General features: G+C 36.5%; 1 protein-coding gene across 1 annotated transcript in view; it reads left to right on the forward strand.

The window, feature by feature from the left end:
- The window catches only part of Tmtc1 (transmembrane O-mannosyltransferase targeting cadherins 1), a 267,820-nt gene that overhangs the window by 129,078 nt on the left and 121,975 nt on the right, over positions 1 to 16,767 (forward strand). The window contains exon 8 of the mRNA XM_071610020.1: positions 9,008 to 9,197. Within this exon, the coding sequence (XP_071466121.1) occupies positions 9,008 to 9,197 (190 nt within the window). The remainder of the gene's footprint in view (positions 1 to 9,007; positions 9,198 to 16,767) is intronic.

Consider the following 16,767-nt stretch of genomic DNA (forward strand, 5'->3'; position numbering starts at 1 on the left):
CTTGTATTATTACACTGTAGGAAAATATTAAATAATGTTAAGGTAGGACTCAACTTCTATTTTTATTTTTATTTTTTCAACTTCTTTATAAAAACATTTCTTTCTCTGTCTTTCCATTTTCAGTTGATTGTTCCCAATATGTACAACACCTTGTGGTTTAGTTTTTATAGCTTTAGGACATTGGTGAAGTCCCTAGTGTGTGGCTATGTCATAATAAACTCTGAACTAATAGTTATTGAATTAATTTTTTTTTCTTTTTTAAAAACAATACTTGTGTATTTAAGGAAAACTATGCAAAATTCTCTTCTCTGTTCTTGCTCTGTCAACCACCAGTATCTTTAAAACATGTTTAGGAAACCTCAAAACTCTTTTTTTTAAAAAATGAAACTAAAGTTATTTTGCTATTATATTTCTTTTTAAAAATTAATTAATTGATTAATGAATTAATTAATTTTACCATTGAGCTACATTCCCAGCTCTTTTTAGTGCTTATTTTGAGACAGGTTCTTGCTAAATTGCTGAGGCTGGCCTTGAACTTGTGATCCTCTTGCCTCCACCTCTTGGATTTCTGGGATTACAGATGTATGCCACTGCACCAGGCTCTTTTTTTAAAGCAATAATTACCAAACCAGAGGGAATAACAGAATCATCCAGGAGACAGATTTAAACCAAAGACCCTGCTTCATGGCACAGAGATTCTGATTAACACGGCACAAGATTAAATGGCACAATCTGTCCTTAACCAGCAGCCTCCATGTTTCTGGGTATCACACTTTGTGAGACCCATGTGTACAGACAGGGTCTCCTGTGGCTGAAGCGATCTCTACAGGGGGTGTGGCCCCCACTGTGAATTTCATATTATGTTCAGAGAAAAATAGCTTCTTGGGGATAAAAGAGATTATCAAGAATATTAAGTGTAGTTTTCCAAACTAAAGAGACACTCTGTAGTAGTAACTTTTCTGAATTGTTTTGGATACTAGGAATGAAGGGGAGAAATATAAGGAAGAGGGAGGAAGAGGAGTCAGAACAGGGAGCTTGCAGAGGTAGCAAATTTTACCTGTGAACTAGGGACTAGTTGTTAGAAAATGCTGATCTGGATCACTTACTAGTTTTTACTTTTTGAAGAAGCCTGTCTAATCCTTTAAATCTACATATTGTATTTTCATTGCAGTCTTAAATCTCTGAGAAGCTGAGGAAAGTTAAAGGAGCAGTTCTTTTATTTTCTGCTAACAGTAGAACATAAAAGCAAAAATTACTTTTCATAATGAATAAAACCGAAACTTTGATTTAAAGCTTCTATTTCTTGTTATGGGATGTTCTAACAAACATTTCAGCAGTGCAGTCACCTGCTGGATATAATGTTGGAGGAGATTGTAACCAGATTTTGAGTGTATGTCAGCCCTGCTTTAACTGCATGAAATCTCAAGTTCATCTGAGCTGCACTAGTCAAGGAGTAAGTCTGGGTCTCTAGCAGGTGCAGCTCAGCTGAATTCTGGTGCTTCATCCACCCTATTTCCTTTCAGTTATCCATATTAATAAAAAAATGCTGATGGAAGACCATTTGACACAGTAGGGAGTTGTATTTGGAGTCAGAAATCCCTATTGTGTGTGTGTGCCAATTCTGCCATGAGCTTGCTGTGGGACATGGAACGAATTGTAGCCTCTTTAAGACTGTGTCCTTTGCTGCAAGAATGAGACTCCTGCCCACTTCGAAGAGGTTTTGCTGTTATCAGATAACCCAATTTTTCAGCGCCTTAAAAAATAGAAAATGTGGTCCATGTTAGCGGGATTTTTAATATATTTGGCTAGGGTTCATTAACAGGCCAACAGGACTTTTCTGTGGAAACCTGAGCCTGGTGTATAGTAAGCAGTCAGACCATGTCTGCTTGATGGATGTTGAAGCTGTGCTCAATGAGAGGAAGTATAATGGTTTGAAATAAAGATGCTGTTATGTGCTATAGAGAAAGAAAGAGATCACAGGTAAGAAATGAACCATGCATTTATTTTGCAGAAGCTCTATTTGCTCTTTTACAGATATATGGGTAAAAAGTTACTAGCAGTCTTTGATGGTAAACTTCATTTTTTTTTCTGTTGTGATCAAACTGTCTCTATTTACAAGATTACTTATTAGCATATCAAAGGTCAGAAAAACTTAAATGACATTTCAGATTTACTTTATAGTTTATTCACTTTATAGTAATAAGTTTTCACTTAAACTATATTCATTGCAGTTAAATGCAAAAGAAAAAAAACATAAGCCTGGCATAGCTTTATGAAGATGCCTCTATGAATGAGGAATGCCATGACCAGTATGGTCCTCAGCATTCCATGGCATTAGGTGCAGAGAGGGCTACAGAAATCCATAATCTTCAGTCTGTACCCATCAGCCACATTCCTGGGTAATTGGAAATGGAAGAGGTATTTTTTGTTGAAGTATAGAAAAGTATATGGTTGCCTTGGGCTAGAATAAAAGTACAAAATTTAAACATTTCCAGATCTTTAGGCCTTATTTTAATATCAGGTTGATTTCCATATATTTAAGGAGCCATTTTAGTAGGAAAGACAGCGTATTAATGCACAGGTAAAAATCAGGGTGATAAATCCTGATGCTAGAAGACACCAGCCTGGCATGGAGAGGGACTGTGACAAGAGAAGCTTGTCAGAGGAAGTGACATCCATGCTGGGACATGAAGGATCAGGGGAGTTGAAGTTCAGTCATCTATAAGAAATAAATCTAGAAAGTAGGTGAGTTAATCAGGTGCTGCTCCCAGGAATGTGAAATCTGCAATGGAGCCTCCTGGTGGCAAAGGGACCACTATATAAAGACAACAGAGAAGTAGACGCCTGGACAACCCCAGGGACAGTGCTTACAGACTCAGTTATGAACAAACATGAGAAGCCTAGAACAGACAGACGAGGTGGATCAAATTCCAAGACAACAGGGTAGCCACAAAGGAGACCTGGAGCCCCAATGGAGAGTACTACCTTTCTTTCTTGTAGCTGCTTGGTTGTGTTTCTAAGAAGAGTGGTTTTAGTCTGAGTTTCCTGTCTTTGTATTCTTCTGGGAAATTAAAAATAGCTCTACCATTAATTGAGCTGGTTTGATTGGACCACTGGTCTTCATAAGCCAGAAGAACTTTAATGAGACACAGTGAGAAGCTGGTCAGAGAGCTGTTTGAATCTCTTTTCCTGATTCATTAAGTGTTTGGAAATGGTCTTGCCATCTCAGTTCCCATGTGCTGAGTGAGACAGCAAGCATTCAGTGCTACTGATGGAATGTCCCCAGAGAGGGTCATAGCATTTACCTGGCACTTCTGTTGCTGTGGGGAGCAAGGCAATGAGGGTGACAGACCACCTTCTGCATCATCCATTTGATGGCAATTGTCTATGACTTTCTGCTTCCAGACCTGGTTTGGGGGGGGGGGGGAGTCAGATGTCAGATCTAATTTGTAGTCATCCTATCCTTGACTGTAGTTTAACTTGAGTTTTTTTTTTTTTTTTTTTTTTTTGTGTGTGTGTGTGTCTTCTGTCTTTGTTCCCCATATCGTTATGAGGTTCATCCACATTTTTGTATTCATTCTCATTGCTGAATAGATTTTCTTTCAATGGTATCCTATAATATGTTTATTCATTTTATTGTAGATGCACATCAGGGCTGTCTACAGATTTTGACTCTTAAGAGTAGTATTGTCTTGAACAACCTTATGCCTTTTGGGAAATATATGTGTGCAATGCTGGCTGGCTAGGTCAGAAAGTATGTATTTGTTTTGCTTTCTTGAAACTGCCTACAGTTCTCCAAAGTGGTTTAATCAATTTATAGTGGTGTTTCAAAGTTCCAAGTGCTCTATATCTTCACCAACATTCGATAAGATATTTTTTCACTTTAGATATTCTTGTGGGAGTCATTTTATATATATATTTTTGTGGTAATGGGGATTGAACCCTAGTGTTGCTTTACCATAGCTATATCCCCAGCCACTTTTTTTTTTTTTTTTGAGACAGAATCTTGCTAAGTTTCCCAGGCTGGCTCGCCTCAGCCTCCCAGGTAGGAAGGTTTATAGGTATGTGCCACAATACCTGGCCATTTTATAATTTTAATATTATACATTTTAATCCTATACTTTTGACTGTTCTTACAATGTACCATGTTCATTTATAGTTTAAAACCATCTTTATTTGGTGGCCCTGCCTGTACCCTCTGTTATCCATCTTTCCACCTGTTTACATTCTGTGGAGATTTTAGAACCTCTTCCCTTAATTTTTCACTTTTCACCAGTCTCTGATTCCTTAGAATGCCATTGAAATTTGATGTTATTTATATTATACCATACCGAACTGTGTAATGTGTGAATCTATTCACACCAGCAACTCAGTGGAAATACCCTTGTAGAGAGCAGGGGCTAGATCTTCATACCCTTCAGCACCTAGAAAAAAAAGCAGATAAGTAGTCAATATTTATTGAATTCAATTGTTGATTTTTGCCTTTTAAGAGGGTTAATGTGGGAAGTGGCTATACTCTGGAAAAGGTTATAGGCAGGGGAAGAAGGTGCTACATACTGATAAGCAGATGATGCCTGCATAGTTCTATCATTGCTAGGGAATGGCAAAGCTGTGGAGACCCTCTGAAGCATGAGGGCTAATTCAGGAGTTGTGAGGATGAAAATAGGCGACCACCTGGGAAGGAACAGAACACATCTCCAAGCCCGGTGGGTAGATGCAAAGTTGGGGCAGGGCAGGGTAATAAAAGCATCTTATGCTGAGTTTAATATTTTGATAGTGTTAGCAGTGCCCTGCCAAAGGAGGCGAGTGTGTTCAGTGAACCCAAGGCCCTCTCTTCATAAAACAATAAAGGATTTTATATGTGAAAGGAAAAGAATGCTTCTTTGAACAGTATTATTTTATGTAAAATAAGCAAGGGCTGTATATTTCTTCATGTGGTACATGATTTTTTTTCATGTGTATCTACTGAAGGCATCTGCATAGGATAAGGAAATATGTTCGGGTAATGTTATTTCTTAGCCAAAAAGGTTTTTGCAAAGGCAGAGAACAGAATCTGTGTCTATTTTTTTCACTTAAAATACTCTTGATTTCCTTGATTAAAAATGCAGATTTCAATTTACAAAGTCAGTTTCATCAGGTACCACTCAATGGATGCCATGTGCCCACAGCCTTAGCTTCTCTTTTTCCTTTCATGTATGTCTGTCATGAAGCCTCTTTAGTTTTTCCTGGCTTATCAATGAAAATGCATGACTAAATTGCTTAGGTTGAATTCCCGCTTCTCTGTGCTGTATATTTCATTTTGTTGGCAAGATGTTCTAACAGTTTTCCTCCTGTTAGCAGAATTTATAGTAGGAAAATTGGTAAATAATTCATTTTGGCTTTGCTCTGGCTTTGAAAAAAAGAGCCCAGCAGGGCAGAGATATTCCCAGATTATTTGGTTTCTGAAATTTTAGCGGGAATAAACAAGATGATTAGCTTGAATGTAATGCATAGTCAAGGAGTTAAAAAGAAATATTCTAGTTGTTGATTACAGCTAGCTCTACTAGCCCTCCCTAAAATGTAATTAGCTTTTGGAGTGATTCCAAATGGCTTCTTTGTGCTTAAACTTGCAAAATTTTCCAGTGCTATGTCAATATTTCAGATAGTACTTAAAGAGTTTATTAGCAACATGATCTGAATCAGTATGCACTACAAGATAGAGAGTATCTCTGAGATTGTAGATGTAACACATATTTTTTTTTAAGAGGGAACCTTGGGATAAGTTAATAGTCTTGACCTTCCTAGTGTTATAGCAAAGGAAAATGCTTTTAGTTCTCTGGCTTACTTCACCTTTTAAATATATGAGTTACAGACTGTAAAAAGTCATAATGAGCTTTTGTTTTGTTCTTTTGTTTTTACATTTTTTTTTGGTAGTTGTAGATGGACAGAATGCCTTTATTTTATTTATTTATTTTTATGTGGTGCTAAGGATCAAGCCCAGTGCCTTATACATGCTAGGCAAGCGCTCTGCCACTGAGCTATAGCCCCAGCCGCATAATGAACTTTTAAAAAAATCTATATAACGACATTGAGATTGTACATATATATATATATATATATATATATATATATATATTTTTTTTTTTTTTTTTTTTTTTTTTTGCTTTTGCCAATACAACATTGCAAATGTAGAAAATATAAGTAACTGAGGACAACTTTCAGGGCAAAGCCAAAATGTTAATTTAAAATTAAAATAAGTAATTCTATGTAACATTGGCTGGTATTCCATTGTCAAGCTGCAACCTAAAAATAAAAAAGATATATATATATATATATATATATATATATATATATATATATATATTGCAATTCTTTTGCCTCTTTCCCCCTACTTAACGTTTTTATTATGAAAACATATCAAATATGCACAAAAGTAAAGAAAATGGCATAAAGAACTCACACGTTATCCTCATTCATAACATCATAACCATGGCCATCTTGTTTCATCCATATCCAAAGCTCTCATCTTCTCCCTACTTAATTATTTCAAAGCAAATCCCCAATCTTGATTTTGATGTAGTCACCCTATTTCATATGTGTATAAGTATACACATATGATATGTTTCCAAAAGATTAGGACTAGTAATATAACCACAATACTATTATCACATTTTGAAAATTGATCATGATTCTCTATATCCAATTCTGTTGCCAGTCAACATTCCGGATTTTTTCTAATTTCCATAAATGATTAGTTTTAATAGTGCTTTGCTTGAATTCACATCTGGACAAAATCTGCACTTTCTTTGGTGTCTCAGGTCACTTTCAACTTACAGATGACCATAATAAAGTATTTGCTTAAGAAACAGGGTACTTGTCCTATGGTGTTTCCCACTTTCTGGATTCCCACATTGCATCCCTGGGAGTCATGGGACATATACTGTTGTTTCCTGTCTGTGCTGTGAATGCCCTTAATTTTAGGACTTGATAAAATTTAGGGCTTTGTTTTTGTTTTTGACAAGACTACTCTGTAGCTGTGTGCATTTCTATCAGGAGAATATTAGGCTCTTCATCTCTCTTTCTGTGATGTTAGAATTATTTAGTCATATTCAGGCACCTGATTTAGTCCAGTCCATCCTATATAAAGTACATAATCAGCTTTTCACTTGATAATAATTTCAACAGCCACCAATGATTATTGTCTAGATCTATTACTTCAAAAAGAATTTTTTTTCAAGTAATTTTTAGGGGCTAGGGAATAACTGTGCAACAGGGTTGCTTGATTTTCCTATGGAGTTTCGTGGTTCAGCATTTGCCTGTAAAGCTAAATCCCATAGAATCTTCTGGAAGGTGGACAGCAACGCCTGGAAGCTCTGTAAGGAGAGGAGCCGAAAGTGATGCCACCAGTTTTCTGTGGGGAAGACTTTTCTATGTGACAGTTTCAAAGACACAAGCTTAAAAAGGAAAAGGTGGTTTTTCATTTTTGTTAAATGACAAAGTCTGGATTCCATCTCAATTCCATCATATTATTTGTACATTACTATTATATTAAAAATTATAGCAGAGAGGAAAGTGTTGAGAAACCCCAATATCAACACTCCTTCCACCCATTTCTCTGTTGGAACTTGAGGGTCTGGGCAGTGAATCATGATCTACAGTGACTGTCCCCCTGATGGTTGTGGGTGATTTTCCGTGGCCAACCTTCCAGGAAAAGGAAGAAGGGGAAGGTTGGAGGGTCTGGGAAGGGCAGCTACATTGACAGGAATTCAAGTTGCTTTGACTCTGAACTTTGGAAGGTAACTTAGAAAACACCTGATGTAACCTCTGTCAAGCCAAGAATCCCTCCAGGAGTCTGAGGAGTGGGGAACACTCTCTCTTCCCACTGTGTGCACTTACTGTATTCATCTTATTCTGCCTTTTCAATTTAGTGTGTTCCATTTTTACTACTGGATAATACATTCCATGAGGATAAGGAATTATCTAATTTTTCCCTTTAATCTCAAGTAGGAGTCAGAATGAACTTAGTTGAACATTAGCAAAAGTGTTGAAAACAGATTTCCCTCAGTGACTGCTGACACTGGGGAAGGAGCTGAGTCTTCTGGTTTGTGCACGGAGGTGGGCCTTTTGAAAGGAGATTGGGGGAAGGAGTGGTGCCAGGGCTTGGCAGAGTTACAGTAGTGAAAACTATAGAGTTGGTCTGTGGAAATGCCACTGAACCAGCTGTGTCTGCTGGCCAGCAGTTGTTAAGTTAGGATTCTATCCTCTCACAGAGACTGAGTGACCAAGGCCGTATCCTTCCTAATGATTGCATTTTCAAGGAATGGCTCTTGGATCCTGACAAAGATGTTTCTAAGTTGTAAGAGACATATATTCACAATCCTAAGCCCTTTATCATAATGCTCTAAGAAAAGGAAGTGAGGAGCCTATTGTTAGATTGACTAAAGAATAAATTCTCCTGGAAGCATTGTGATTTCTCATGCAGGCATTTTAATGGGGGAGTATATGTGTCAATCTATTATAAAAATGATGAAATATTTTCAAATCTATTGCAAGATTCTGGGTACTGTTAAGAAGGGACATTTTGAGCTGGGTTTGGTGGTACATGCCTGTAATCCCAGCTACTCAGCTACTTTTTCCAGCTATGTTTGGCTAAACAGTAGAGTGCCCCCAAGTTCAATCCCCAGTACCTGAGGAAGGCGGGTCATATGCTTTCATCAAACTTTTCTTTCCTGGTAGGTTGTAATATATTTATTGATTTGCATGATAACTTTTAAATATATGCCATGAGAACTGTCTTCACTTCTTTACCACCTAAAGGCCAGCATCTGACCCAGTGGCTGGAAGCAATTAGATCTATCCCCGGGATGACCACTTTAATGAATAAATGAATGAATGGCTTGACGTCTTGTCTTCTATAAGTTAAAAATGACAGAGAAGAAACACTGTTTAATAGAAACACGTGAATAAATGTTTGCAATATGTCCTGAGTCTGAGTTGTATTTTAGTAATTTTGTTTTTCTCCTCGTAGATTCCTTACTTATTCCTACCTCCTGGCCTTCAACGTGTGGCTTCTGCTTGCGCCTGTTACCCTGTGCTATGACTGGCAGGTGGGCAGTATTCCTCTGGTAGAGACCATCTGGGACATGAGGAACTTAGCCACTGTCCTTCTTGCAGTTGTGATGGCCCTGTTGAGCCTGCACTGCCTAGCAGCCTTCAAGGTAATTTCCTCAAAAATCAAATGGACTCTGCATATGAAAATAGATCTTCTATGTTCAGTAATGTTCTTTTATAACAGAAAGTCTGGGTCTGAATCTGGTTGTTCTTGTCTATAAAACTTTGTGCGTTTCAAGTTTTCCTAGTAGGTAATTTATATTTTAGCAGTGATAACAAATAATGCCTACCTTGGTTTTATATTTACTACCCACTTCATAGAAATTGAATCTGAAGTTTTACAAACAAGAATTTTTTTCCAAGTATGTTGGCTTATTTTTGAAGTAATTTGTTTTATTTCAATTAATTTATTTGCTAAATCATGATAAATAATACATTTATAAATACTTGGAATATGGTTAAGATTCTGCTTACACTAATGACTAAGTAGTTGAGTGATTATTTTCCTCTTCTTCACCTTGAAAAGATATAAAACTGGACAAAATTATTAAATGCAGCCATTTCAGAAATGACCAAAAGTAGCAAAAAACTGAAAAATATCTATTTACAAAAAACTGCTATTGCACTGGTGAAAAATGCTTCTTGCTTGAGGATATTCCCATCCTCCAGATCTGGTGGAAGAAATTCAGAGGTTTACTGTTTGGAAGTGGCTGATTTGGTATGGGAGAGAAGCAGGATAGCCAGAGATTTCAGGGATAGATTTTACAGGCAAGAAAACTACAGAGGAGTTGAGATAATATATACTATGTGCGTTCATGGCTAACTGCTAAGCAAAGTGTGTACATGTCATCAAGGAACACAAGCAGAATTAAAATCTGGGAGACTTACTTAATTACTGCAAGTCTGAATGAATTCTTGAACCCATATCTAGATTCAGTAGCAGAGAATGAAAGCTTTACTGACTCGAGTCATCTCTGTATAGCCTTTGTCCAAATCATTGACTGACCACAAGCCATGAAGGCATAAGAGATCCGGAGATACAGGCAGAAGAAAAAATAACCGAGCAAAAATTTCAGCACTTGGCAGAGAAACATATTTTCCGGTTTGAGTCCTGACAGGTTCATCAAATATTTTAAAACAGTAAAACCAACAATTTTACAAGAACAAAATAAAATTCAGAGTCACTACAATGTATGACATACAATGCCTAGTTTTTAACCAGAGATTAGTAAACCTAAGAGGAAATGGGAGAGTGTCACTCAAACTCAATAGAAAAACGAGAAAAGAAACAAGAATCAAAGGAAATGCAAAAGAAATGAAATTTCAGATTTAAACCCACATAGTGTGCTGAATTGCTTTTTTTCCTTGTGACAAATTTGCCAAGGTAATTCAATGGAGGAAAGGATAATCTTGAAATAAAAGGTGCTAATATAACTGAAGATCTGTAAGAAAAAACCTTGACCTTCACTTCATACTGCATACAGAAATTAATTCTAAGTGGATTTGTAGTGCTAAACAGGACTTAAAATTACAAAGCAGAAAAATCTTTGCAAATTTTGGGTTAAACAGATTTCTTGGAACACAATAACTAAAGCCTCTAAGAGAAGAAGTCCATAAATTTGACATCATCAACATTAAATTTTTATTCATCAAATGATAATGTTAATCAAATGAAGAGGCAAGCCATATATTAGGAGAAAAACTTTTCTATCTATAAAGAACTTGTATCAGGAATATTTATAAAGTGCTCTTAATACTAAAACAACAACAACAACAACAAAACTGATTAAAACTAGTAAGGTCCTGGTGGAGAGGGTTAAAATATGCTATTCTGGCATATTGAGGTACAACCACTTGAAAAACCGCAGGTACAAAAAAGTCATTCTGATATTCTTGCTTTTTCTTAAAACCAGAAAAAAAATTCCCATGGGAAAGACATTATACCTATACTGCAAGGAAAAGCAGTATCTTTATCTTCCAAGAATGAGGAGTCAGGATGGAAAATTCCATTTAATTATTGATTTAATAACTCTTCTCACATAACTCATCTTTTCCTCTTCTTTGTCCAATCCAACATATTGGTAACTGATTTCACTTGCTTTGGTGGTCTCCTGTACCACATAAAACTTACATTATTACTTTCTCCTGTTAATCTATATTCTTTTTTTAATATTTGGAAATTTTCTACTTTTCTTTTTTAAATTTTTTTTTAGTTGTAGATGGACACGGTACTTTAATTAATTAATTTATTTTTATGTGGTCCTGAGGATCAAACCCAGTGCCTCTTATATGTGAGGAAAGTTCTCAGCCACTGGGCCTCAATCCCAGCCCTAATCTGTATTATTTTAATGTAATTCTTGGACCCAGGTAGACCCTAGATGGAGCTGGAGTTTTGCTGCCACTAAAAGATACCTCACAAAAGTAGATACACAGAGACCAATAAACACATTAAAACAAATGCTCAGTATCATTTGTCTTTAGGAAAATTCAAATGAGAACCACAAAACAATACCATTAGAATGAAGGTCATCGGCAAGATTCATGATACTGTGTTGGCCAACCTGGGGCAATCTAACCCTCATACATGACTGGTGGGAATTAGAAATACTTCAGCCATTTTGAAAACTTTGGCAGTTTCTTTAAACAGTTGAACATAACTTTAAGCAATTTTATTTGCTAAAAAGAAATGAAAACATATGCCCACACAAACGTTTTATATGCGACTCGTCACGGCTGCTTTTTTAACAATACTGAGAAAATGAAAACAATCTAATGATCTCAATTTGTAAACGCACAAACTCAATGTAATAAATTGCTCAGAAATTTAAACAATGGAGTCATAAAACAACATGGATAAACCTCAGACCAATTATGCTAAATCAGAGAGCTTTGCCAGACTTATAAGACTATATCCTGAGGAACTTTCTTAAACCAAACCAGACTTCATCTTATCTCACTGTCATTCTGAAAAGTGCAGTACCTGGATGTGCATGCCTAAACTGTCTCCCTGATTCCGTCCAGACAAGTTTTTTGACTGCCACAAAATGACCCAGCAATTCTGTATCTGTAGAGGCCCTCATTAGCCAGTCCAAAAATTTTCATAACAAGGGACTCGAGATCAGAGGACTTCTTTGTTCCATTCCTTAAATAAGGTTTTCCCTCCACAGTGCCTTTCTGGAACACATGTTGGGTCCACCTGCCCTTGGTGGCGTATAAAAAAGTATGAGTCCTATTCTTGAGTAAACACTTTCTGTGCTTATATTGTAGCCCAGTTCCAGGATACCAAATGATTGCACTGGTATGAAAGTCTGGAAAAGGCATAATTATAGTGACAGAAATGTGGTGGTAGCAATTGACAGTGAAGAGTCTTGAAAGAGCTTTTGGGAATTTTTGCATGCTTTTTAAAGTTTGATTGTGGCAGTGGTTGCTGGACCACCTGTATTTATCAAAACCCACTAACATGAACGCTTAAAATGGGTGAATTCTCTTGTATGTGAACTGTATCTCAATAAAGCTACAAAAACTTGAAAATGTTACAAATAAATTAAACACTAGAATGAACACAGAACTGAAATTTAAGTAAAGAATATAAGATCTGATCCTGAAAATTGGATGAAAAAACATTTCCAATTATTGAAACATCCTATTTTTTAAGTTAATATTAAAGTCACATAATATACAATTAATCATTTTAAAATGTACAATTTAATGGTCTTAGTATATTGACAGCACTATGCAACTCCCAGCTCTTTCTAGCTTCAAAGTTTTTCCATCAGCTCATAAAAAACTTCCCTGCTTATTAAGTAATCACACCCAACACTTTGTTCCTGTGTACCCTGTTAACCTCTCAACTGCCTCCTGCCCCTATGGATTTGCCAATTCTGGATATGTATATAAAAGGAATTACATACAGTGTGTGATCTTTTGTGTCTGGCTTCTTTCACTTAGCGTGGTATTCTTGAAGTGCATAAAAGTTGAAGCATGCATCAACACTTTGTTCCTTTCAAGGCTAAATAGTATTTCAATTTGTTTTCCAGTCCTCCATTGATGGACATTCAGGTTTTTTCTATCTTTGGGCTATTCAAATAACACTGCTATACTCATTTGTGTGCATATTTCTCTGTGGACATATGTTTTTAATTCTCTTGGTTATATCACTAGAAGTGGAATTGCTGAGTCATATAATAATTCTATTGTTAACTTTTTGAAAAATTGCCAAACTGTCCTTCCCTGCTGCCCACAGTGGCTGCCCAATATAGAAGGGTTCTTTTTTTCTTCAAATTCTTGCCAGCACTTCTTATTTTTTGTTATTTTGATTGAGGACATCCTAGTGAATGTGAAAAGATATCTTCCTGTTTGATCTGTACTTCCTCAGTGATCTGTGAGCATGTTTTTCATATGACTCTTGGCCATCTCTGTATCTTCAGACAAATGACTTTTCAAGTTGTTTGCCCATTTTTTAATTAGGTCATTTGTCTTTTTGTTGTTGAGTTGTAAGAATTCTTTTTATGTGTGGGATATTAAACCCCTAAAAGAGATTTGATTTCCTAATATTTTCTGTCATTCTGTAGGTTGTCTTTTCACATTCTTGCCAATGTCCTTTAATACCCAGGCGTTTTCAGTTTTTATGAAGTACGCGTTACCTGCTTTCTTTCTGTTGCTTAAACCTTTATTGTCAAATCTAAGAATGTATTGCCAAATCTGAGGTCATGAAGGTTTACCACTGTGTTTTCTTATAAAAGTTTAATGGCTGTTGCCTGTATTTAGGTCATTGTTCCATTTTAACTAAAATTAAATTTTGTATGTGGAGTGAAGTAGGGGTCCAACTTCATTCTTTTGCATGCAGTTATTCATTTTTTTTCTGTACTGTTTTTATAAGAGTTTATTCTTTTCCCCAAATGTCTTGTTTTAAAGTAACCATCTCAGTTGCATTTTTATAAATCCATTGTATAAAGCAAGGATGATGTGAAACACCATTCTTGAAAATTATGGCCTGCGAATTACTTAACTAAACTTGAGCTCAAATTTCACCTTCTTAGTCTACCTTAAGCACCCAACTTAAAATGCAGCCACATACTCTCTACTCCTTTCCTCACCTCCCTTTCACTTTTTAACTGTCCTTCACTATTGTTTCTGAAATGCTATATAATCTGGTTATTTTATTGTTTCCATCAAGAAGTCAGAAATTTTGTGTTCAATCTTGTTTACTGCCATAGATCTAGCATCAAGCTTGTGCCACATGCAGTATTCATGACCTATATCTTATTGTTTGCTGTTCAGTGTGATCTAAAATAAAATGCAAGAAGTTACTAATTTTCTTCAACTAGATATTTATATGCAGTATGCAGAGTATGCAGAACTTCTCTAATTTTTTTTAAGTAACCTGTATCTAAGACCCATAAGAGCACCATTCCCAATAACAGTATGCAATGTTTGGGGTGAATGCAGTGTTTGAGTGAGTATGAGGATCTGGCCTTATTAGGATCTGGCCTTAGCCCATGGCTTGGCCTGCCTGTTGGATGGTTAACTGATTTCAAGAACAGATGCAGTGGAGGCTGGATTGGTATGTTAGTAGGCTTTTCCTTGACTCCTTCCCAACTAATTAAGAAAAATGGTGAATCTCACAGGCTATCCACCCCTTCAGATGTGTTAAATAGGAACTTTCATGATGGCAGTAGACCCCACACACAGGCAAGCATTGATCCTCCCTAAGCGTGTCTTTGGTAACATGATGAATGAATGGCAACTCCTTCCTAGGAAGGCTCTTCATCCTTTTCTTTCAAAGAATTTGTTTCAAAGTCACTTCAATGTATGGTGAGAAAATTAGGATAGCAATCCAGCTGTGGAGATAGTAAAACTTAGTTCTTCTATGGTAGCTTTTATCTTGAAAAATTCTTTGCAAACATTAACTAGAGCCTTTAGCAGTTCCTGGAGTCCACTTAACATGTTCCGCGTTTTTTTCCTTGAGAGGCCAGAAACAGAGGTTTAGCTTCTAGCTCCTGTTTCTGTGTCCTAGCTTCTCTTTTCTTGATTTTCTTACACACTGAAAGGGAGGTGGGAATCTGGTCTTAAAAATCAGGATCTCCTGCTAGTTAGTAACCTTCTAAAGTGGGACTAATATGGTTGTTTTTCTGTGTGATGGTTAAGGACTTTAAGTCCCATAAAAAGTGGGATTCGACTTTAATGAAAAGCTCTTCCTTTATGGATATTCTTCTGTTTTTTTTTTTTTTTAAGAATTGTTTTTAATAATGTCAGCAAAGCACAGGTATATCTAGGGAGAATACTTACAAAGGATTGTGTACTATATGAATAAGCCTTGAGTTGAAATTATTTTATAATCCCTGGCAATGTTCTTAAATTTTGAACTAATGAGGCTATACAACACACTGTCAAGAGGAAACATTATTGGATAATCAAGCATATGGACTAAAGCCAAAGAGTCATGGAACATATGTTTTCTGTTTCCATCTTGGATTGATCTCAGTCATAGCCAATCAACCTTGGCCTATATTGAGGGGAGAATATGTTCTCATTAGCCTCACCACTTCTTCTTAGCATCTCAGTATTGAAGGAATACCTCCTAGTTCCTGGGATTAGAGCAGTGAACAGAACCAAGGTCCTGCTGCCGGGAGCTAAAGCTTAAAACTTAAAATTGTCTTTATATGTCATATTTAAGTCCTATGCAGAGACCAGGACTGACCCTCACACATGCAGTGAAATTTGAGCAGAGGCATGAAGGAAGTATAAGAGTGAGGGGGGAAGAGAGTCCATGTAGAAGGAAAGCAGGGATCGAGGTCCTGAAGCTGGAAGGATTGGAGCTCTCACAGATGGCAAGGGGGATAATGTGACTGGAACAGAGTGGGGCCAGGGTAGAGTGTGTGAAATGACGGATGGCATCAAGGAGCTGAAGGCGTGAGAGTGTGTGTGTGTGTGTATGTACACACACGCACACAGGATCAAGCCTGTATTGACTTAAGCAATTGCCTGCCTTCCCTTCTCCTGCCTTGGCCCTTGCCAGGCCATGGAGGATGGGAAACGAGATTAGGGAGAAGAATTTAGGTCCTTTACCTGCTTCAGTGTGTATTTATATGGAATAGGAGATGGAAATTAAAGAGAAAGGACAGCTTTAGTGTTGAATAAGTTATCTAAAAATCTTTTAGATAAGTTATATAAAAATAAGTTATATAAAAATCTTTCCTTTGCTTATATTAACCAGGGTTGAGGTTTTTTTTCCCCTTTCTTTTTCTTTTTTTCATCACTTTGGGCAAAATTTATAATTAAGATCTTTGTTTCTTCTCCAACTCATCAGAACCCATCTTCTGACTTCTTACCTTGATATCAACTGTGACACTGGAAGGGCTAATAAGCATACTCTATCCCATTATAATTTTATTTATACTTATCCTAATAAGTACATTAATTTATATTAATATTTTAATAATTAAGTTTGAAAAGCTACAAATGAATACATGGAAGAGATAAAATAACAAATGTGTTATCATACCCAAGCCTCACCTTCCATAGACTTCCATTGAATATTTGGTTTTGTTCATTGGTATCCTGAGAACAAGAATAAATTCTTTCTTTTATAGAAGTAAGTTAGACACTATTTCAAATTACAGGCAGTTCCTGGCCATGTTTGCATCCATCCGGACTGTAGGTCAGCCATGCAGGGAA

This window comes from Marmota flaviventris, chromosome 3 (genome assembly GCF_047511675.1).
Source record: "Marmota flaviventris isolate mMarFla1 chromosome 3, mMarFla1.hap1, whole genome shotgun sequence".
NCBI classification, from domain to species: Eukaryota; Metazoa; Chordata; class Mammalia; order Rodentia; family Sciuridae; genus Marmota; species Marmota flaviventris.